The sequence below is a fragment of the Octodon degus genome, unplaced genomic scaffold (assembly GCF_000260255.1).
Source record: "Octodon degus isolate 3935 unplaced genomic scaffold, OctDeg1.0 scaffold00304, whole genome shotgun sequence".
Taxonomy (NCBI): Eukaryota; Metazoa; Chordata; class Mammalia; order Rodentia; family Octodontidae; genus Octodon; species Octodon degus.
In genome coordinates, this window is record NW_004524880.1 from 852,309 (window position 1) to 873,466 (window position 21,158).

The 21,158-nt window shown below is 59.2% G+C and overlaps 3 protein-coding genes across 4 annotated transcripts in view; all 3 read right to left on the reverse strand.

Moving 5' to 3' along the window:
* Positions 1 to 5,820, reverse strand: part of Plvap (plasmalemma vesicle associated protein) — an 11,434-nt gene extending 5,614 nt beyond the window's left edge. Inside the window, exon 1 of the mRNA XM_023707644.1 lies at positions 5,405 to 5,820. Within this exon, the coding sequence (XP_023563412.1) occupies positions 5,405 to 5,800 (396 nt within the window). The 5' untranslated portion in view covers positions 5,801 to 5,820. The remainder of the gene's footprint in view (positions 1 to 5,404) is intronic.
* A 5,783-nt stretch (positions 5,821 to 11,603) lies between these two features.
* On the reverse strand, positions 11,604 to 14,527 carry LOC111814385 (coiled-coil domain-containing protein 194). Its single transcript, XM_023707645.1, has 4 exons — positions 14,204 to 14,527; positions 13,099 to 13,195; positions 12,693 to 12,825; positions 11,604 to 11,854 (listed from the first exon to the last, which is right to left on the reverse strand). The coding sequence occupies exons 1-4, from the start codon at positions 14,525 to 14,527 to the stop codon at positions 11,716 to 11,718; spliced, it is 693 nt and encodes a 230-aa protein (XP_023563413.1). The 3' UTR covers positions 11,604 to 11,715.
* A 2,515-nt stretch (positions 14,528 to 17,042) lies between these two features.
* Positions 17,043 to 20,236, reverse strand: Bst2 (bone marrow stromal cell antigen 2). Of its 2 annotated transcripts, XM_004647411.2 has the most exons (5): positions 19,432 to 20,236; positions 18,597 to 18,672; positions 18,404 to 18,464; positions 18,095 to 18,233; positions 17,191 to 17,284 (listed from the first exon to the last, which is right to left on the reverse strand). In XM_004647411.2, exons 1-4 carry the CDS (start codon positions 19,738 to 19,740, stop codon positions 18,113 to 18,115), a joined length of 567 nt encoding a protein of 188 aa, XP_004647468.1. In that variant the 5' UTR covers positions 19,741 to 20,236; the 3' UTR covers positions 17,191 to 17,284; positions 18,095 to 18,112. The 2 variants fall into 2 exon arrangements, with proteins under 2 accessions (XP_023563388.1, XP_004647468.1); XM_023707620.1 differs by lacking the exon at positions 18,404 to 18,464 and having other exon boundaries at positions 17,043 to 17,284; positions 19,432 to 20,235.
* Positions 20,237 to 21,158: the final 922 nt, after the last annotated feature.

The window sequence follows — 21,158 nt, forward strand, 5'->3', positions numbered from 1 at the left end:
TTGAACCACGGTCCCTGTGCTTTGCTAAGCTTGTTCTGAGTAGGTGCTTTAGACCACTAAGCCATCTCACCAGCCCCTGCCCTGGTCTTGAACTTGTGACCCTCCTGCCTCTCAGCCTCTGGAGTGTAGAGGCGTGGTCCTGTGCCTGGCTGTTCTTTTGAATTTTACTTTGAGGCTATTTTCTTGTCTGTGCCCCTGGGGACTGTGCCTTGCACTGCTAGGCACATGCTCTAGTGCCAAGTGCAAGCCCAGCCCCTGCCTACTGCTTCTGGAGCTGGAGAAAAGGAATCCCATCACGGGACCTTGGTTCACCTGCCGCTGCCGCAGCCACAGAGGAGTCCAGGTGCAGAGACGCTCTGCCTTCTGCAGGGTGCAGTGTAGCCAGGTGTGCATGGGCAGCCTCGCAGCAGTGACAATGACTCCAAGCGGCTCAAGGCAGAGCTGCAGGTGGCGCTGGTGGCCTGCTCACCTAACACCCTTGCGCCAGGAGTTCAAATCCCAGCACTGGGAGAAGAAAGCCAGAGACCTAAATACTAGAGCCCAAATCTTCAGATACTCGATGGGTGTTAAGTCGGAATGACCTAAGGTCTGCCTTGGACCTGCAGATGTGCCAGCCCTACACTCCAGGGAAGAACACAGAAACACTGGCTTTTTTTTTTTTTTTTTTTTTTTGCAGAACTGGGGATTGAACTCAGGCCCTTGAACTTGCCAGGCAAGCGCTTATTCTACTGAGCCATCTCCCTGGCCCAGCACTGGGTTCATCAGCATTAAAACCCTTTCTGCTTTGGCCAGCCATGGTGGCTCACGCCTGTCATCCCAGCACTCGGGAGGCTGAGGCAGGAGGATGGTTGTGAGTTTGAGACCAATCTGGGCTACAAAGTGAAGTGAAGGCCAGCCTGGACTAATAGCGAACAGAAAGACCCTGTCTCAAAAGGAAAACAACAACAACAACAAAAACCCTTTCAGCATCAAAGGATTCCATCAAGAACCAGGTAGGGGGCTGGTGAGATGGCTCAGTGGTCTAAAGCACCTACTTAGAACAAGCTTAGCAAAGCACAGGGACCGGGGTTCAATCCCCCCAGCACCACATGCCAGCCAGCCCCGCCCCCTGGTGGGCTGAGCTGGCCACACACACACACACACACACACACACACACACACAAATAAATAAATAATTAAAAAAAAAAAAAAGAACCAGGTAGGGTACCACACACAGGTCACCCCAGCACTCAGGAGGCTGAGGCAGGAGGACTGCCACAGGTGTGAGGCCAGCCTGGACTATATATGGAGATGTTATCCCAAAGTGCAAAACAGTAAAAATCGAAGTCTGGCAGCTCCTCAAATTATTAAACAGTTACCATGGGACTCTTCTATCTCCTTCTTCGTATTGATTCCAAAGAGATAAACATGTCCACAAGAGACCTGTGGCCCAGTGTCCACCACCACACCACACAGTGAGTGACTGAGAGATGGAAATAGCCCAGATACTTGGCAGACAAATGGAAAAACACAGTGCACTGGAATACTACCTAGCTGTGGAAAGGAACAGTGCTGTGACACACACTGGAAGGCAGATTAGCCCTAAAGATGCTGAGTGACAGTGGCAGGCACAGAGGGGACTGGGTGTCCCAGACAGGGAACAGCTAGAACACGTGACCCACAGGGACAGGCAGTGGGTGCCAACCTCGGGGGTGTCAGGCGGGAGGGATGGCTGCAGGGAGGGCTTCCTTGGGCGTGGACTGTGCTGGTGTGTGTACCCTTCATGTGGTGCCTTTTGTTACTCTGTTGCAAAATCGGATCACTTTGGGGGAACTAGCGGGCATGGTCCCTGGTCAGGCTGCACATGACACTGTGGAGCAGAGGCCAGAGCCACGGAAGGAAGACGTTGCGGCCCCACTGTGGCCCTCACCCCTCCTTTCAAAACTGCCCTGGGCTAGGTCCAGGGGACAGTGGAGAGGACAGATATCCCCTGGGAACCTTAGCCACTAACTGGGCCAGGTAACACAAGCCTGTCATCCCAGCTGTCTGTGAGGCTGGGGCAGGAGCATCATAAGTTTGAGCCAAGGCTGGGCTAAAAAGTGAGCTCAAGTGGCCAAATAGCTCAGCAGATTAAAGCGCCTGCTTAGGCAGACCCAGGTACTGGGGTTTGATCCCCAGGGTGCTGTGCCAGCCCCGTCCCCGGAGCACTCTGACACACGAGACTAGACATCGTGGCACGCACCTGTAATCCCAGTGCTTGGGAGGCTGAAAACAGGAGGATCACTACAAGTCTGATCTGTGTAGTGAGACCCTGTAGGCCCTGTACAAAATAAATTTAAAAAAGTAAAAATGAGCTCAAGGCCAGCTTGAACTGCACGGTGAGACCCTGTCTCAAAAAGATAAAAACAACCCTACATTCCTTGATGCCACCAGGGTGGAGTGGGGACCCCTGGCTGGCATCAGCAGTGCTACCCTCCCAGGGAGGGGGAGCAGCCTGTGACCCAGGGGCCCCAGTGGGGGGGCAGCCTGTGACCTGAGGGGCACCAGTGGAGGGCAGCCTGTGATCCGAGGGGCCCCAGTGCCTCTGACCTCTCAGGGAATGCCAGCCAGAGGAATCTGTCATCCCAAAGGGGAAAAAAAGAAAAAAGAAAAAGAAAAACACAGGAGTAGGGGGTGGGGGACTCCACTAGGATTTTTCAAAGATTGAGTTTGAAAATTGTAGGATCTGGCTGGAGATGTAATGCAGTCGTCCCAACAGCCACTCGCTGGGCACAAGGTCCCGGTCCCATCCCAGCACGGATAAATAAGTAAAAAACATCTGTTTAAAGTAGAAATCTGGGGGCTGGCGGGATAGCTCAGTTGTCTAAGTGCCTGCTTGAGCAAACTCAGTCAGGCACAGGGGACGGCTGTTGGATCCCCAGCACCACATGCCACAACAGACCCGCCCTTAAGGTGGGCCTATCCAGACCAAAAAAACGCCAACAAACTGGGCAAGCACGATGGCGCACACTTGTAATCCCAAGATGCTCAGGAAGATCCTGACTTTGAGGCCAGCCTGGTGACTTAGCAGAACCCCGTTTCAAACACAAAGCCAAGTGCGGTCCTGGCCCTGTGGCCCGGCGCTTGAGTCTCCAGGGCTCTGGGGTGTACGTGAGAGTCTAAGACACAGCAACCCCAGGGTAGGCCCAGTGCACCCTGGAATCCTAATGGGCCATTCCCAGGGTGGAGATTCTGGGAGCTGCTATGACCCAAAGTGACACAGACTCTGGTCCTCTGGGTCTGGACAGAACCAGGGCCTTGGTGCAGAAGACCCAATTGGTTCCCAGACCCAATTCTGGAATTTTCAAACTTAAAAACTACTAAGTCACTAAGTTGCCTAGGCTGGGCTGGAGCATGTGATCCCTCCTGCCTCAGCCTCCCTGATCCTCTGGGGGGTCTTAAAGGGACCTTCATTCTGGGGTCTCAGGGGTTGGGGGTCTGGGCAACCCCCCTGCTCTAGGGTGAGGGCAGACCCTGGCCGAGAGGCACTGGGGCCCAAGGGGACCTGAGGTTGGGGCATCTGGAGCATTTCCTTCCTGTCTGCCTCATCCTGCCTGCCGCCTGGCCCTGCCCCATGGCTGAGGCCACCAGGCAGCGCCTTCCTTTGCATCAGGCCAGTGGGACCCCGGCCCCTGCCTCAGCACCCTGGCTAAACACTAAAGAAACCTTTACATTCTTTTTTAGCTCCCCCCCCCCCAACCTGGGATTGAACTCAGGCCCTTGCGCTTGCCAGGGAAGCGCCCATTCCCCGGAGCCATCTCCCCGGCCCAAGAAACCTTTACATTCTCTCTGTCTCTTTCTTTTGTATTTCTTAGACAGTCTTATACAGTTCACACCGGTCTTCAGCTCATGGTGGTCCTCCTGCCTCCTGTCCTGATTGAAGGCAGACTCGAGCAGAACGCAAGACGGGCGCGAACGCGTCACCACAGGCGTGCCTCTGTGTGTGTGTGTGTGTGTGTGTGTGTGTGTGCATGTGTGCACGTGCGCACACGCACCTACTGGAGCCTGAGCCTGGAGAGCACCGAGCTAGTCCCTGATCCTTACCTATATACGTTACAACCTGACCAAAGCGCCGCCAGCCTGCTCTGCAGGCGCCAGTCTTAGTGAGCCCTGTCAGCTGCTGTAACATGTGTGCCTATCTCAGAGAACTTCTGTTTCCGCAAGCCCTCACCCCACCCTTGAGCCCCCAAAATGTCCACTGCTGTTCCTACACCCTTAAATTCCAAGAGCCTCTCCAGACCTCTAACCTTATCTAGTCTCAACAGCTGCTGTATCTCCTTAAACTCCCCTAGTTGTCCTCCGCCTGCTTTGCGGTTTTAAGCTTTATAAACCCCACGCTCCCTCCCTTCGGCACACAATTAGGCACTTTGTGCCGAGTGTTGCCGCTGGGTACCAGCTAAAATAAAGCGCTTTTTAAACTTTTGAGCCTGCCTCATTTTTGAGTTACAACAATATATATATATATATTTTTGACCTAGGATCATAAGCTGCCTCAGACTTGGAATCCTCCTGCTCAGCCTCCCAAGTAGTTGAGGTTACAGTGCGACCCACCGCGGGTGCTGGGAGGGAACGCAGTGCCTCCCCCTGTCGCAGCTGGGCTGAGGCTGAGGTCCCCGAAGCCCACCCTCTGTGGCCAGCCACACCTGCCACGGGTGCTTGTGTTCCTCAGTTCGCTGCCTCTGACTGCCCTTTTGCACCAGGTGCCCCATTCAGCCCGAATCTGGGCAATAGTGCTGGGGGCTCAGTGCCTAAGGGCGGTGGGTTGGAAACTAGGTCCCATGGGGTCGTGCAGGACTGGCTGGTTAGGATCCAGGCTTCCGCCTTAGCACCCTGCCCAAACACTAACGAAACCTACATTCTGTCTGTCTGTCTGTCTGACCGTCCTCCGTCTGTCTGTCACTTTGTATTTCTTAGACACGGTCTTATTATTAGTTCACACTGGCCTTCAACTCATGGTGATCCTCCTGCCTCAGCCTTCTGAGTGCGGTGGTCCGGCTTCTCCCCCTTTTTGAGGAGTGGTCTCACAGAACAGGCGGCCCACCTGGGGACTCTACACAGCTCAGGGTGGTCGTGCTAAACCTCTGGGATTTTTGCTTGTTTTGGACAAGGTCTCACTATGTAGCCCAGGCTGACCTCCACCCTGCAACCAACATCCTCCTGCCTCAGCCTCCTAAGTGCTAGCGCTACCTGCGTGCACCACCACGCTTAGACCTAAAGCCATCTTTATAAATCACCTTTTAAAAAAAAAAAATTATAGGACTTGGAAGCAGGCAAGGGCTAATTTTTTGTTAGAGGGGCTGGCCAAGTCGGGTGTGCGCGCACGCCTGTCACCCCTGCGCTGGGGAGGCACTCGAGGCCTCCCCAGGGCTGCGCGGAGTAACCCTGCCTCGCGACCCGCGGCCGGGGCGCTCACCCGGTCCGTCTGGCACTGGCGGAAGCTGGCGTTGAGGCCGTCCAGGTCGCGGCGCGCGCCCAGCAGCATCTGCATGATCGCGTCCTTGGCGCGCGCCGTGACGTTGAGCTCGCGCGTGAGGTTGGCCCGCGTGGCCTCCAGCGCCACGACCTGCGCGTGCAGCGCGGCGGCGCGGCGCTCGGTGTCCTGCAGGTTGGCTTCAGTGCCGTGGTGCACGTTGCCGTAGACCATGAAGAGCACCAGCCCCGCGATGATGAGCAGCTGGATGAGCGAGGCGAAGAGGAAGAAGTAGCGCAGGTAGTACCAGCAGCCGCGCGCCGCGCCGCCCGCGCGCGTGTAGGGCGCCCCGGCTTGCATGGCCAGGCCCATCGCAGCTCCGGGCCGCCGGCCGCCCGCGCGCCTTTATAGCCCGGCCGCGCCCCGCGCTTCCTGGAAGGGAGGAAGCCGGGCTCGCGCCCCGCCCGCCCGCCCGCCGCAGCCCGGGGCCGCCGCTCTCCACTTGCTTTCCTTTGTTGCTCTTTGTGTCTCTGAGCCGGCTCGGCGTCTCGCTCTGTAGCCAGCCCACGGTGGCCTCACACCCACAGCGATCCTCCTGCCTCAGCTTCCCCAGTGCCGGGATGGCAAGGCGCACACCACCGCATCCGGCCTTTGGGACGGCCGTGATCTAGGTTAATAGTCTTGGCCTCATTGCCACGGAGAACAGGGGCGCGGGAGAAGCTTCTGTCCTGGCAGGCTGGTGCCACCCGTGCGGGCCAGGCTGGGGCATCGCCCGGGGTGGGCAGCTGGCAGGCGCTGGACCGCGTGGTGGCTGCAGGCGTGGGTGGCGCCGCAGCACTGACTGCCACTCCTTCCCGTTCATCTAGGTGCTCCATACTTGCTCAGGGCCACACTTGGCTGTAGATGCTCAGAACTCTGGGACTGGGGAGGCTGAGACAAGAGGGTCTCCAGTTTGAGTCCAGCCCAGTCAAGTTAGGAGACGGTTTAAAAAGAGTGGGGGAGGACTGGGGATGCACTGCTGTTGGGGCCTAAGCACTGTCCCCAGGACTGAACAGGAGTGAACAGGCCACTCTGGAGCAAGAGCTTGGGGCTTGGGAGCTGGGGCCCTATATGCTCAGATGGGGTCTTGGCTGTGCACGCCTCAGTTTCCCTGGTGAGGTGAGGCAAGCTCTGTGCAGGGTGCTTTGTCGTCATTCCTCCCTCACCTGTTTGGGGCTTCGTGTGGCCCTGGGGAGGCTCCCGTTCCACCTCCACCCCTGTGTTTTGGGGTCACCCCAGGCCCATCCTCAAGTGACCAAGAGCAAAGGATTCTGGGCATGACCTCCCCAGGGGTTTGGGAATGTCCTGGAATCTCTGCTTGCTCCACAGTGGGGTGCAGGGTCTTCAAGGGTCCAGCCTGGGCTATCAGCTGCTGCTGATCTTGGGTGGGGGACAGTGAGAAAGCCTGCAGCGCCCAGGGCAGGCTGTCTGGAGGGACCAGACTCGGCTCCTGGCAGGGCCGGGTGACATTGCTTATGGCTGTCCCTACCCATGGGCACAGCGGGTGTGGGACCCTGCGTCCATCTCCTGGAGGTGGGTGGGGGTCCAGCTGGGAGGGTCCTGGTGCCACCCCCAGCATGCTGGGCAGGGAAGGAGGAAGTTCCCAGGGTGGCAGGAAACCCCTGGGTGACCTTTGCCCTGCAGCCACCCAGCGATTCCTGCTCAGAGGGGCTGGGGTCGGCGCCCAACCAGCCGCATGTCGGGTTGGCCAGGAGCACTGGGGCTGGGTGACAGGTGGGGCACTGTGTCACCCCCAGGTGGACCCCAGGCTTGGAGGTCCTCTGCTCCAGCTGGGTGCTGTGTAAAGAGGAAGCAAGCGCAGAACATGCCTGAAACATGCAGTGTGCACAAATGTGACCAAAGGCCTTCCCTTCGAAGCCCCACTGCCAGGCATGAGCTTCCTCAAAAGACTTCCTCAATAATGCTGCTGCTGCTTCTTCCTCCTCTTCTTCCTCCTCCTCCTCTCCCCCTCCTCCTCCTCCCCCTCCTCCTCCTTCTTCCCTCTTTGTTTGTTCAGACAGGGTCTCACTGTGCAGTTCAGGCTGGCCTTGAGCTCACTTTGTAGCCCAAGCTGGCCATCAACTCGCAATGATTCTTCTGCCTCAGCCTCCTGAATGCTGGGATCACAGGCCTGTGCCACCATGCCTGGGTCACTGTGATCAGCATTATGTTCACTGTACATTTCGGTCACCCCTTATTGCTGGAGTCTGGCAGGGCCACACTTGGCATCAGCCAATGGTGACGTTTAGGGGCACAGATACACTGTGGCTGTGGAAAGCCATGCCCGGCATCTGTGCTGCCTGAGTGATGGGGACACAGGAAGGCTGCTGTGCAGGCTGGCATGGCCTGTGCCAGCCCAGAGTGTGCTTGGACTCCAGGAGGTGCCCGTGTGTGCGTGTGAACATCAAGGTGACACAGAAGGGACAGGTGACCAAAGTCTTCTGGGAAGTTGCCTGGGAGGACCCGCTGCGGCTCGGGCACTGTCACACTGGAGGGGCAGAGTTGGTGCCATGTATGACATGCGGAGCATGTGCCATCTCCCCTCTGGAATGCCATGGCTGACTCTGAGCTTGCTCTGAGGAACTTAGCCCTGCTGGGCCCCAGGACCTGAGCCCCATGCTGGATGACCCAGGCTGAGCTCAAACTTGAGTCCTCCTGCCTCAGCCTTCTGAGCAGCTTGGACTGCAGGTGTGCACCATACCTGGCAGAGTAACTCTACTAGGTTTTTGTATTAACAAGCTATCGCTGAGCCTGGCTATGCTTGCTCAGCATCGTGCCTCTGAGAGTGCCCGATTTCCCATCATCCTTCTCCTTTGTCAGTGCCCGTTGGAGTCCAGGACCTTGCACACTCGGTCGAGAGCTGGCCACTGAGCTGCACCCCACACGGGATCTGGTGGCTCCTTTGCCTGCTGAGTTTCACTTCCTTTGCTACAGCAATTGCAGGTGGATATCTAGCTAGTTTCTAACTGTCCTCCCAACAAGGAAAGATTCAAAATCAGGTCTGAGTCAGGACTGGCCCCACGCACGGGTCATCCCAGCACCCTGGAGGCTGAGGCAGGAGCATGGCCAGTTGGGCCCTGCCTGGGCAATGCGGTAATTTGGTGAGACTGTCTCAAAGTGAAAAAAATTATCTGGAAGGGCTGGGGCGTGGCTCAGGGCCGGTGCTTTCCTCGTGATGGGCACTTCTTCTGTTCTGGTGGCGGTCGCCAACATGGGCTTCAGCACTTGCGTGACCCGAAGCCCTGCCAGCAGGGTCTGAGTCTCCCGAAACAGTCTTGGCTGTGTCCTCCCTATGTCTCCTGGGGCGTTGGGAGGGCAGGCTCGGCGTTCACACCATTTGAGGCCGGCGCCTGAGCCAGCGCAGGTTTTTTCCTGAAAGCCATTTGTCACAGTCACAGGAAATTCTGCCGTGGAGCCTCTCTTCCCCTGGAGGTCATCAGAGTCACACTTGCCCCCCTCTTCCCAGTGCATTTTTTCTAAATGGAAAACAATCAATTTGAGTGAGTTGTTTGTGAGATGGGGAGGGGAGGCTGGCTTGAGGAAGTCAACTAGTGTCACTCTCTGGAAAATGACAGCTGAAGGCCTCTTGGAGAGGGCATATAAAGTCCCCCCGGGCCCTGGGCCAGCTTTGTTTATTCCAGTGCTGGGCAGAACCAGGGCCTTACTCCACAGTTTGAGACAGGGTCACAGTAAGTTATCAAGCTGCTCAGACTGGGCTGGGACTTGCGATCCTCCTGCCTCAGCCTCCAGGGTGCTGGGATGACCCTTGTGGGCCACCGCAGCCGGCTCCGAGGCTGTTGGGGTAATGATACCTCCCGAGGTTCCAAGCGCTCTGTTCTGGCTTCTGTGTGTCGGGTGGACCTGAACAGCAGAGCTGGATGGGGAGGGCTGCGGGAGACAGGAGACAGATAAAGACCCGCGCAGAACCAGGTCTGTCATCCCTTGAGGCTGAGGCAGGAGGGCCTGCACAAGGTATCGGGCAGCGCGGGGTGTATAGTGAGACTCGTGTCTCAAAAAACAAAGCGGCCCTTCCTGTGAGTGGCCTGAGGTGACCTGTGAAAATGGCCTGCTACTCTCGACCCTGAAAACCCCACAAAATCATGCAAATCAAGAGGCTCAGATCTTCGCGCTCACTTTAAGAACACGCGTGAAACTGTCCAGGCCATCAAGGGTCTGCATATCCGAAAGGCCACCAAGTGTCTGAAGGGTGTCACATTAAAGAAGCAAAGCGCCATTCCGGTATTACAGTGGTGGAGGTAGTAGGTGTGCTCAGCCCAAACAGTGGGGCTGGACGCAGGGTCAGGGGCCCAGAAAGAGGGCTGAAGTTTTGCTGCACATGCTGGAAAACGCAGGGACTGACGCCGAGCTTAAGGGTTTAGATGTAGCTTCTCAGGTCATTGACCACATCCAGGTGAACAAAGCACCCGATACGCGCCGCCCGCCGTACTTACAGAGCTCGTGGCCGGATCAACCCGTCCCTGAGCTCCCCTGCCACACGGAGATGATCTCGATGGAAAGGAACGAACTGTCCCCAAACCAGCGAAGGAGGTTGCACGGAAGAAAAAGCCCAGAAGCAACTGAAGAAACAATACTTAGGGCACGGGAAGAAATTAAGCATAAAATAAGCGCAAATAAAAAAAGAAGCAAAACAACAAAAACAGAGGGAGGCAAGAGAGAACAGAGACAAAAACAGCCCCTCAGAGCCTCGCCTGGTGGTGCATGCCTGTAATTCTAGTGCTGTGGGGGCTGAGGAAGGCGGTCTGGATTTTCAATCCTGTCTAGGCAATTTATAAAGACCTGGTGGGGAAGTGGGGGCAAGGGGTGTAGCTCCGTTGTAGACTATCCCTGGGTTTGGTCGCCACTACTCCCAAAAAGGAGAGACAGAGATAGAGACTCACTGAGGGAACTGGGGCTCAGTGCTTGCCTGAGGACAAAGAACGAATAGGCATAAGAGGCCGAGGCAGGGCCCGGGGAGATAGCTCAGTGGAATAAGCGCTTGCCTGCCAAGCGCAGGGTCCTGAGCTCAATGCCTGGTACCGCAAAAAAAAAAAAAAAAAAAAGGCCGAGGAAGGAGGGCGCAGGCCCCTGCCTGGGCTCCCTGAGTGGGGCCCTGCTCTGGGTCGCCAAGGTCCTCACGACTCTGATGCCGCACCTCCATGGGCTGAGCTCGGGTGTAACTCCACTGCCCTGAAGCCCACCCGGATCTCCAGGATCCCACGGCGGGCCAGGGCCGAGCAGATCGTGGCAGGGGCCGCGCTGTGGGAGCCCGGGAGCCTTCCCCCTCCGGGTCTGCGGGCTGAGGCGGCCCCTGGCGGCCACGCTAGGAACGGCATTTGCCGCAGGTACCCTGTACCAGACTCGTTTCTTTTTTCTTCCCTTTTCCCTTCCCTTCCCCTCTCTCTGTCTCTGCCGCTCTTTCTTTTATCCCACCTTTCTCTTTCCCCAACCACCTCCGAGCCCCCTCAAGTAAGCTCAGGGACCGGACCAGGCACCCCAGGTCCCAGGCAGGTGGGGGACCCCAGACAGGACAGACAGCAGGGTACCCTCCCCACGCCTGTCTCTCAGGAAGTTTTAAAATTTTTATTTTCAAAAGGCAATGCGAGTGTTCCGACTTTTCAAAAAATGCAAATTGTATAAAAATAATACAAAAAAAGCTCTGCAGAAACGCGAGGCAGTCTCCCGCCACCTTGAGCCCGCGTCCCCCGGTCGGAGCCTGGCGGATGACCCGGCCCCTGCCGCAAGCTGCCAAGGCCTCCGGCGCCCGCCGCGCGGGCTGCCGGTTACTGCGGGACGGGACCGCTCCTGGCCTTTCACGTGCTGCATCCGGGAGCGCGCTTCTCTGGCCTTTTGAACTGTTGACTAATATTGCATTCCACAGAGGGACAGACACACATTTGAACAGGCGTGCGTACGCGATGTGTGCGTGCGTGAGTGGGGACACGGCCCCCAGCCCAGGCCGGCCTCCAGCCCGCTGCGACGCTCCTGCCCGAGCGCTGCGATGCCCCGCGCGCGCCTCGTTTCTTGGTCCCCGGTGCGCGGATCACTTCTTCCGGGATCAGCCTCGCCGCGCCCTGGCTCGCGGTGGAGTTCGGGGGTCTCTTTGGCAGGCTGGGGGGCGAGGGGCGCATGGCGGGGGAGGGGGCGCCGAGTCTTCTTCAGGGCGCGGGCGGCCTGGGCGGAGCGTGGGCGCCATCCGGTGCAGCCGCGCTGGAGCCTGTCCCTGCGGGGCCCCCGCATGGTTCCGGCGCTCAGCCCCGCAGGCGCCGCGTTGACCGCCGGCAGCCCGAAGAGGGCCCGGGCCGAGTGCGCGGCCGGGAGCGGGATCGCGACCCGGAGCGGGGTGAGGGTCCTCGGCGCGGGGCGCCCAGCGAGGCCTCCAGGGCGGAGCTGCGGGAAGGGCGCGTCAGCAGAGGGCCCTGGCCCTGGAGCTGCACCCCGGGAGCCCTTGCCCTGCCCACCCCGTCCTGGGACCCCAAGCATCGACCTCTCCCGCAGTACTCCCTTTTTATTGGGGTCTGCTTTTCCGCGCCCAAATTTTCCCCGGGTCACGACCACCGACTTGCTTTTTTTTTTTTTTTAAATGGATTTATTATTTTTTAAAAATGTTTCCTTTATTTATTATTATTTTTTCTTTTTTATGGTCAGCTCAGCCCACCCTGGGGGCGGGGCTGGCATGGCATGTGGTGCTGGGGATCCAACCGAGGTCCCTGCATGCTTGCCTAAGCTTGCCTAAGCAGGCGCTTTAGACCACTCAGGTATCTCGCCAGCCCCTGCTTTTTTTTTTTTTTTTTCGGAACCGGGGATTGAACTCAGGCAACTGCGCTTGCCAGGCAAGTGCTTATTCCACTGAGCCAGCTCCCCAGCCCCTTTTTTCTTTTCTCTATTTTTTTTGAGACAGCATCTCGCTATGTAGCCCAGGATAGTCTTGAAGTCATGGCAATCCTCCTGCCTCAGCCTCCCAAGTACTGCGATTACAGGCGCGTGCCACCAGGCTTGGCCCCAATTTGCTCTTGATTCCTGGGGTGCTTGTCTCCAGAATGCCAGTTCCAATCAGGGTGTCCCGGGCTCTTAGAGGTTCCCCACCAGCCTAAATTTATTCCCGCAACACCCAAATCCCCGCCCACCCAGCCACGCCTAAAGTGCTGATTGGCCGAGAGAACGAGGAGCTTCAGTTATTGGCTCTACGTCCCGTCCGTCTGCCCCCGCGCGCCCGCCTCTTACTTACAGGTGCTCTTGGAGCGCCACCTCGCGGGCAGTGCAGGCCTCGCCTTCTGCCTCGGCTGCGCCTGCGCGTTGCTGCGCCTCCGCCAGCAGCCGCGAAGTCTCGGAGGCCGCAGCCTCCCAGCGTGCCAGGGCTCCTGCGGGCGCAGAGTGCAGGCCCGGGTCGGGGGAGCCCGCGCCCCGAGCGCACGCTCTGCTCCGGTTGAAGCTAGAGTGCGCTTTCTTTGGGGTCTTCGCGGTCATTTGCATGGTATCTGCATGCACTTGCGTGCTTTGCACGTCCCCAGCCTGCACGGCTGCCGGACGCAGAGGTTCCCCGAGCGGCCCTTTCCCGAGGCTCGGCTGAGCGTGTCCCCTGCCGCGCACTGGCCGGGTCCCGCCTCACGTCCCGGCCCGCCCACGCCACACACCTGTCAGCACTCCGTTCTCGACCGCTAGCTGGGCGCCCTGTGCTCTGGCCTGGTCCCTCTCCGTTTCCAGCGCCTTCAGCTCCTTCTGCAGCCGGCTCTGCGGGGCGGGAGGGCGTGACCCGGGTCCGCCCTTGCGGGGACAGCGGCACAAGATGCTGGGCCCGCTCCCCTTCCAGCAGGGCGCGGGAGCCGAGCCATGCGGCTCGGTCAGCAGGACGGAACCCAGGGCCTTCGCGCCGCGTCCCCCCCTTATTTGTTCTCTTGAGACAGCAATTTAGCTAAATTGTCCTCCTGCCTCAGCCTCCTGAGGGCTGGGATTACAGGAGCTGGCTTAGGTTTTCTTTATGTATTTACTTATTGGTCGCAGGCTGGGTGTGGAATCGTGGGTGGCGCCCTCCCACCGAGCCGGACTCCCAGCCTGAGCGTCCACCGCCGTGTCTGAGTAAATGCGGGCGGTTGGACTTTGAGGATGGCTCTTCAGCCAGCTCTGGGCGAGGGATGGTTACTAAGGCTCCTGAGGAAAAGGGCGGGCCGGCTGGTACCTCCGCAAGAGGCCAGCTTTAGTCTCCTAATTACAGGTGACACAAGCGGTCTTCTCTCAAAATAGTACGGCCGGCTGGAAACCTACTTGGGGCGCAAGTGGGCGCAGGGTCAGCACAGCGCCTCCCTGCGTCCTGGGCTGTCCTCAGCCACCGTTTATATAAATACATATTTGCTATTTATTTATTCTTTGTTTATTTGTTTGAGACCGAATCTCGCTATTAGTTCAGGCTGGCCTGGAGCTCACAACGACCTGCCTGCTTCAGCTTCGTGAGTGCTGAGATCACTCTGGCCACCATTCACAGAGCAAGGAGTCAAGTGAGACTTTTTTTTTTTTTTTTTTTTTTGGTAGCAGGACTCCAACTCAGGCCCTTGCTCTTGCCAGGCAGGCGCTGTGCCACCGAGTGACATCCTCGGCCTGAGACCTTTTTGATGGGAACATAGATGCCGAGAATTGCAGGAGTCACGGAAGTCATGGTGCAGGCGAGGCGCAGGGGGGACCTTAGCAGCAAGAGGGCCCCTCTCCGCGGGACTCTGCACCCCCCGACCCTCACCTTGCCCCTACCTGGCGACTCTCGGAAGCCTTCAGCGCCTGCTCCAGCTGCTGGCGATCGCTCTCCGCCTGCCTCAGTCTCCCCGCCAGCATCTCCTCGCGTTGTGCGGCCTCAGCCAGCCGGCGCCGAAGTTCTTCGAGCTCCGGCGCCGGGTCTGGGGGCGGCGTCGTGGCATTGGCTACCGGCTCCAGGCAGCGCTGGCCCCGGGCCGTCGAGGCCGCCAGGTTCCAGGCCACCAGGGCCCCGCCGGCCGCAGCGGCCGCCAGGAACAGGGCGGCCCCGCACAGCGCGAACGCCCTCCACGCGCGCCCCGGCTCCGGCCCCGGCCCAGCCATGCGCTCCACTCAGCCGCCGCGGTCGCCAGTGCAGCTGTACGCAGCGAGGCCACGCCCGGCCCGCCCCCGCGCTGGCCGGGGGATGTGGGGGGCGCTCGAGCCCTGGGAGCCTCCGTCTCTGCCCGCCAAGCCTCAGTTTCCCCGCCCCGGAACAGAGTCGCAGGACCGAGGCACAGAGCCCCCGAGAGCACCGCGGGGTCTGGGTGACCCGTCCCCACCCCGGGCGTGGGGCAGCCAGGTTGGTCCCAGAGCGCTGGCAGGCGGAGGGGTCGCGGGCTCCGTCCTGAGTCAGGTAAACGCCAGGGGGCGAGCGCACCGCGCGAGCTAGCAACACCCGCGGGTCCCAGCTCCCGCCCGCCCGCCCGCCCACCGCATGGCGTGGACTTCCTTCCTTGCTCCTCCTGCCCCCGCCCCTCTGCACGAGCCCGCTGCATCCAGCCTTCTCCTCTCTTTGCCAGGGTACTGAATCCAGCCTCCTTGCGGGCTCACCTCGCCCCCTTCTGTCACCTCACCTTCCCGACAGACATCCGCAGCCTCCCGGCACATCGCCGAGCACCTGTTCACCCGGCGTGCCCGGGCTGGGGCCGTGGGAGGCAGTCCTGCTGCCTCAGCCTCCCGAGCACTGGAATCGCACGCGTGCGCTTCCACGGCCGCCTCAGCCTCTTCTTCACCCTGGGGTGGGTTCAGCTTTGGGGTCTGGGCGCCCGGAAGGAGGTTGTTAGCAGAGCCGCGCATAGATAGCTCGCCCTTCTATGCTTGGGGTGGACCTGTCCCATCCTCAAAGCAGGGCCCGGCCGAAGGTGGGGTGGGGGGACAGCGCCGGGGTCTGGAGACTTCGTTGGGCCTGGCTGAGTTGGGGGAGGAGCGAGGGAATCCGGTTGCTTCCTTTCAGAGGAAGGGCGCCGAGCTGGAAGCCTAACCCTGGCCCTGCGGGACGTCCCCTGGCCGGACCTCCGCGGAGCTGGGGGTGACTTAGTCACTACCACATCTCCAGCCCCCACGCCCAGGGACCGGCAGGAGGGCCCTGAAGATCGCATCCCAGGGAGGCAGCTGGTAGCAAGCTTCTTGTGCTTATCCGTGTGGAGCTGGGGTGGAACTCAGGGCCTCTGCACCGAGCTGTGTTCCCAGCTTCCTACTGATTTTTAAAATTTATTTTTTTTCTCTCCTTTATTTTTAATGCATTCTATTTTGTTTATGAAAAAACATACTTTTTTACAATTTGTAGATTTTTAAAATTTGGGTGTAGGGTCTCACTACGTCTCTAAGCCATCCAGGCTGGGCTGAACTGATGATTCCCCTGCCTCAGCCTCCCAGAGTCCTGGGGTGGAGACCGGCTCCACTCTCAGGGCCTTTTCTGCTGTCACCACCTGGGGAGTGCAATACACGCTCCTATGGGGGAGGTGTAGTTCCAGGCCCAACACAGGATGTACTGACTAGACTCAGCTCCCACCTGGTCATGGGCACGCCCTCCGGACCTCACACGGTGGCAGGCATTGCACACCTGCCAGGGACACAGTTGGCCTGTGGCCCACTGGTTAGGTGTCCTACACCTTTCCCTCAAGCTAGCCCTCTGAGCCAGACAGGCCTTGCAGGCCCCAGTGGGCAGCTCCCTGGACCAGGCCCTCTGCACCCCACTTGGCACCCCTAGGCAGTGACTGAGAGGCTGCGAGGCAGCCCTCAACCTGGACTGTGCCACACCCCACCCACCCACATGTTCCTGGCATGGCAGTGCTCAGGGAGGTCTGGGCTGGCCAGAAGCAGGGCTGGATTTGGGGTCCCGAGAGAACAGGGCAACAGGCCCTTCTTGCCCATCGACTGTGTGGCCTGGGCACTGTGGGACCCAGGCACATGGCTGAGACCCGGGACCTGGTACGCCAGCCTGCCTTGCCATGAACAGGAAGGCACACGGATTCCAGGGGAACTTCGAGGAAGAGAGATAACAGGCAGGATACTGCAGCTGGGAGGAAGCAGGACACGGCTAGGGGAGCGGTCACTTTAAGCGCTTTTCTGGAGAGGAGGTCCCAGAGTTGGGCACTGCAGGAGGAATAAGAGCTTGGAGGGGTGTGGTGCAGACAAGGGGCACATTCCGATGGAGGCTTGGCTGAAAGGCAGCTGCTGCTGGTAGTTTAAACCCAAACCTAGGGGCCGGGGAGATGGCTCAGTGGAATAAGTGCTTCCTGGCAAGCTCAAGGGCCTGAGTTCAACCCCCTGTTGGGGGGGGGGGGCAAACCCAGTGCTTCCTGCAGGGGCCAGGGAGTAGCAGGACAGTTGCCCTCCCCAGCGGGCTTTCTCACTAGGGCCAGGGGCAGCGTGCGGCATGTGGTCTGGCTGCAGGCCTTGCCAGGTGCTGAGGCTGCTTCTGGCAGGGTGGTGGCCAGGAGACCCCGCGGGGTAGCAGGATGTCAAAGTGCGATACAGTGGGTTTCCCAGTCTCACCTGCAGGGGCCGCCCCCCAAACTCAGGGTGATAGTGACACTCCAAAAACGTGAGAGCAAGATTATCTTAAAAACTGTGTATTGTTTTACAGCAGAAGGGCCCCAGAAGAAAGAGACCCCCAACTGTGACGTGACAGCAAGAGAAAGAGGTGGCCCCACCCCACCCCCAAGGAGGGACACAACCTGGTTCCCCTCCATGATGCCCATCCCAGACTGTCCCTCCCCTTAGCCCCCAACCGCATTGCCCAGTCATCCTGAAGAACTGTGGATTGGAGACATTGAAGCTGAAAGGGGCTGGAACCCGATCAGCACAGGCTGCGGCCTAAAACAGATTAAGAAGGATGTGGTTTTATGCAGTGGAGCACTACTCAGCTGTAAAGAAGGATAAACTGGAGACTTTCTAGCTAAATGGGTGCACCTTGAGGCCATTCTCTTCTGTGGAGTACATCAGACGCACATGTGTAATGCCACATTGTTCCACATTGTTTCTGGCGTGAGTAACCGAAAGTGTAAAGACCAAAATGTATGATACTGGGAAACAGGAAAAAGTTCAAGTGGGCAGGGTGCAAGGAAAGGAGGAGGAAAGGAAGTGCCAAGAAACAATAGAAGCAAAAAGGGCCTGCGAAATAGCTCATGGGATTAAAGCCACACAAACCAGCGGCTGGGTGTGTCCTGCTGGGCTGAGACTGCCATTGAGACAGGGCTGGCACCGCTAATCCCAGCTCTTTGGGAGGCTGAACACGAGAATCACTACGAGTTGGATCTACATAGTGAGACCCTGTGGACCCTTACTAAAGTACAAAACAAATCCAAAAAAAAAAAAAAAGGAAAAGCAATAGAAGGAAAAATGGAAATTTTTATAAATAAGGAGGGAAGAGTTGAAGGGAGGGGAAGGGAAAAAATCGAGACAGATCATGTACTAACTCTGGGAGGACTGTTATCACTGTGTATACCTAAAATGTGCGGAAAAAATAAAAAAATGCAAAGAAAGTGAACGACACTTTAAAAGCCTGTGAAACAGGTTAGTAGGGGCTCAGAGCCTACCGAGGCGTTCCGAACCCCACCTTCCGCAGCCCGCTCCCGCGCAGAGCGCACCAGCGCCCAGGCGCCCGCGTCGACCGCCCCTCCTCACCGGCGGGCTCCGGGGACTTCAGAAGCACAGCGCAGCGGGGACCAGGAGCAGAAGCGTCGCGGACGCCGGGCCGATGAAGATGGCCCTGCTGCTGGCCGCGTTTTGGGGATTACGTTGGCGGATGGCGTTGATCTCATTCCTGGGGTGCGGATGGGGACCGCTCAGGCAGCCTCCGGCCAGGCTGGCCCCCTACCCACCCTCGCGGCGGGCGAGCGGGGGCTCTCCGGACCCCGGCGTACCCTCGCAGCGGGGCAGGTGCTGGCCGGGGCTCCGGGGAGGGAGGCAGAGCGAGGCGGGGGCGTCTCTAACCTGAGCCGCTTCTCTGTCTCACTGGCCTCCTGCAGCTGCTGCTTCAAAAGCGTGATCTCGCCTAGGGGACAGAGAGCGCCGGTCGCCTGCCTCCCGACCCAGCCGCTCCCCTCCCGGCTCCCCTCCCGGCGGGCGGCCGGCCGCCTGCGGTCCCCCAGACCCCTCCCCGCCCCTACGCTTGTGGCCTGCTCACTCTGCAGGCTCTGCACTTGCTCCTGTTGCTTCTGCTGCAGAGTTTTCATCTGGCTCAGGGACGCAGTCAAGTTTTCCTGGGACAGAGCCAAGGACCAAAAGCAGGTTAGTGCACGCCTGTCATCCCAGCACTCCGCAGGCTGAGGCAGGGGGATCGCACGAGTTCGAGGCCAGCCTGGGTTCCAGAGAGAGTCAAGGCCAGCCTGAACTGCAGAGCGGGAACCCTGTCTCAAAATAAAAACACGCAGGCGGTTCTAGCCCTGGTGGGCGGGTGTTGACCGCTGTCCTAGGCCCCATGCCCCGCCGTCCTCAGAGGCGCTTCAAGCCAAGCCTCCTCACGTCGCCCTTCCACCCTTTCTGCGCCTGGCTTTCAACCCCACAGCATGGCCCACCCGGGGGCCCCAGTAGGCCTGTGGCCACTGAAACGGGGGGCTTGGTTCTCCTCCCCAAACCCTCCTAGAAATTTCCAGATCCTCTGTGTGATTCTCAAAAAGATCCAGCCCAGAGCATGGGGTGGGGGCCCTCAGATGTCTGGGCCCAGTTGGAGGTCCACTGGGAGTTTTCAGCTCCCCCATACCAGTGCCTGGAAGGAGGGCGGCAGGGGTTACCGAGGCTGCGAAGTGGGTGTTGCCCTGAGTTTTAGGACCTCGCCCACATCAGGGTTCTGGGAGAACTTAGATGTCCCCAAACTCTCAGGCAGGTAAACCAGGCCCTTGGGATGTAGGGGCCTAGGGTCAGTTTCAAGGCCACCCCATCTCCACCCTGTAGAGTTTTCTGTGGAGGGTTTCCGGGCCCCCACCAAGCTCTGAGCTCTCCGCAGGAGTTGGGCGGCTTACCACGGTGCTATTGCAGGTGGCATCGGCGTCCAGCAGGGCCTCCTGGGCTCGGGCCAGCTGGTCCCGCAGGTGCTGGGTGGTGTTGCGCCACTGCTTCTCTTCTCGGAGGCCGTGCTGGCAGGCTTCACTGTTGGCTTGCACGGCAAAGTGGCCCAGGGGCACTGCCATGGACAGGATCACCAGGATCACCAGGATCACCAGCACCCATGTCCTCCTGCCCTGGAGCCAGAGCCTGAGGCTGCTGCGGTCCTTCTCCTTCCACGCCTCGTCCATGGGCACCGGCAAGTAGTGGTAAAGGGAGGCAGGCATGAGGAGCGGGGCGGAGGGGGCAGGGACCTCAAAGAGTCGCAGACCACACTAGAGACTGCGCCTTCATTAACATAGGGGACTTCCGGCCAATCGCAGGCCGCCTCAATTATCACAGGGGGCTTCCTGGCCAATCACAAGTCCCAAAACCACAGCGGGTGGCCCCAGCCCGGCGAGGTTAGGCTTTCAGTTTCAGGTTCCTAGAGGAAGATGTGCCCGGCATTCCTGCTCTCCCGCGTTTGCAGCTGTGCGCTGGGTGCAGGCCAGGCCGCGCAGGGACAGCGGCTGGGGCTGCGCGGAGCCGCCCTCCTCCTTCCTGACCCTTCCTGGGCTCACTTCATTTCTGTCTACAAGGCAGAGGTCACGAGCATCGCTGGTCCAGCCCCTAGCCCGGGAAGCAGGCTGCGAAGTTGAGAGTGGACAGGGGCAGGAACTGGACTTTGTGTTCAGGGCCCTCCAGGGTGACTCAGCACCTCCCCCCACCGAGGGACTCCGGCCGCCACTAGGGGGAATGTAGGGGGGCAGCAACCCGAGGCTGGCCGGCCTGAGGTTCTCTCTGGGGCCCGACCCTAGCCCCGGGGTGACGAGGGCCCTGCCCGCAAGCTTCCCAAGCCTGTTGGGTGGCAGTGATAGATTTGGTCGTCCCCTGGTAGGTGCTCCGTGGATGTGCAGGCCACCTTCTGGGGCAGCGGGGTGGACCGGATGGCGAGAGGCACAGAGGGGCGGGAGTGTCAAGGACACAGGTCCCTGTGGCCTGGGGGGGGGGGGGAGCACAGTGTCCTGTGGGACATGAGCCAGACTGCTGGGCTGCTGGCTGTGACAGCAGAAGGGAACTGTTTCTGCTGTTTTTGTGAGGGCCTTTTGCAGTAGTTCGCTGGCCACAGCTGGGGCCACACAGAGGCTGTTTCTGGCATTTGTGACCAGCTAGGCAATGATGGGCTGGCCTGACCCTGGGGCCACCATGAGAGGCAGAGCCTGCTGCAAAGCTGGGCTTGTGGAACCCCATTCCCCTGAGAGGTGCTGCCTCCCTGGCGGGGACTGCAGTGACTTTTTTTTTTTTTTGTGCTAGAAATCGAACTCATGACCTTGTGCTTGCCCAGCAGGTGCAGTACCATTAAGCTATATGCCCAGCCCCCCCCACCTTTTTTTTCAGAACCGGGGATTGAACTCAGGCCCTTGCACTTGCCAGGGAAGCGTTTATTCTACTGAGCTATCTCCCTGGCCCCTTTAAATATTTTTTGAGAAAGTGTCTCGCTATATAGTTCAGGCAGGCCTTGGACTCACTGTATAGTCCAGGCTGGCCTCAAAGTTGCTGTGACCCTCCTGCCTCCGTCTCCTGAGTGCTGCAATTGTAGGCCTGTGCCACTGTGCTCAGCTCAAAACCTGGAATAAAAGGGTTATTCCTATTTTCTTTGAGGTAG

Bases quoted from the DNA above. Each gene is read 5' to 3' on its own strand.
- LOC111814385 (XM_023707645.1), bottom strand. From the start codon at position 14,527: ATGGCTGGGCCGGGGCCGGAGCCGGGGCGCGCGTGGAGGGCGTTCGCG. The intron at 13,196-14,203 runs GTAGGGGCAAGG...CCCGCCCCGCAG, and splicing joins AGGCTTCCGAGAGTCGCCAG to AGCCGGCTGCAGAAGGAGCT. The intron at 11,855-12,692 runs GTAAGTAAGAGG...CCCTTCCCGCAG, and splicing joins GTGGCGCTCCAAGAGCACCT to CTCCGCCCTGGAGGCCTCGC.
- Bst2 (XM_023707620.1), bottom strand. From the start codon at position 19,740: ATGCCTGCCTCCCTTTACCACTACTTGCCGGTGCCCATGGACGAGGCG. The intron at 18,234-18,596 runs GTGAGCAGGCCA...TCCGCACCCCAG, and splicing joins GCAAGTGCAGAGCCTGCAGA to GAATGAGATCAACGCCATCC. The intron at 17,285-18,094 runs GTGAGGAGGGGC...AATCTGTTTTAG, and splicing joins GAAGTCCCCGGAGCCCGCCG to GCCGCAGCCTGTGCTGATCG.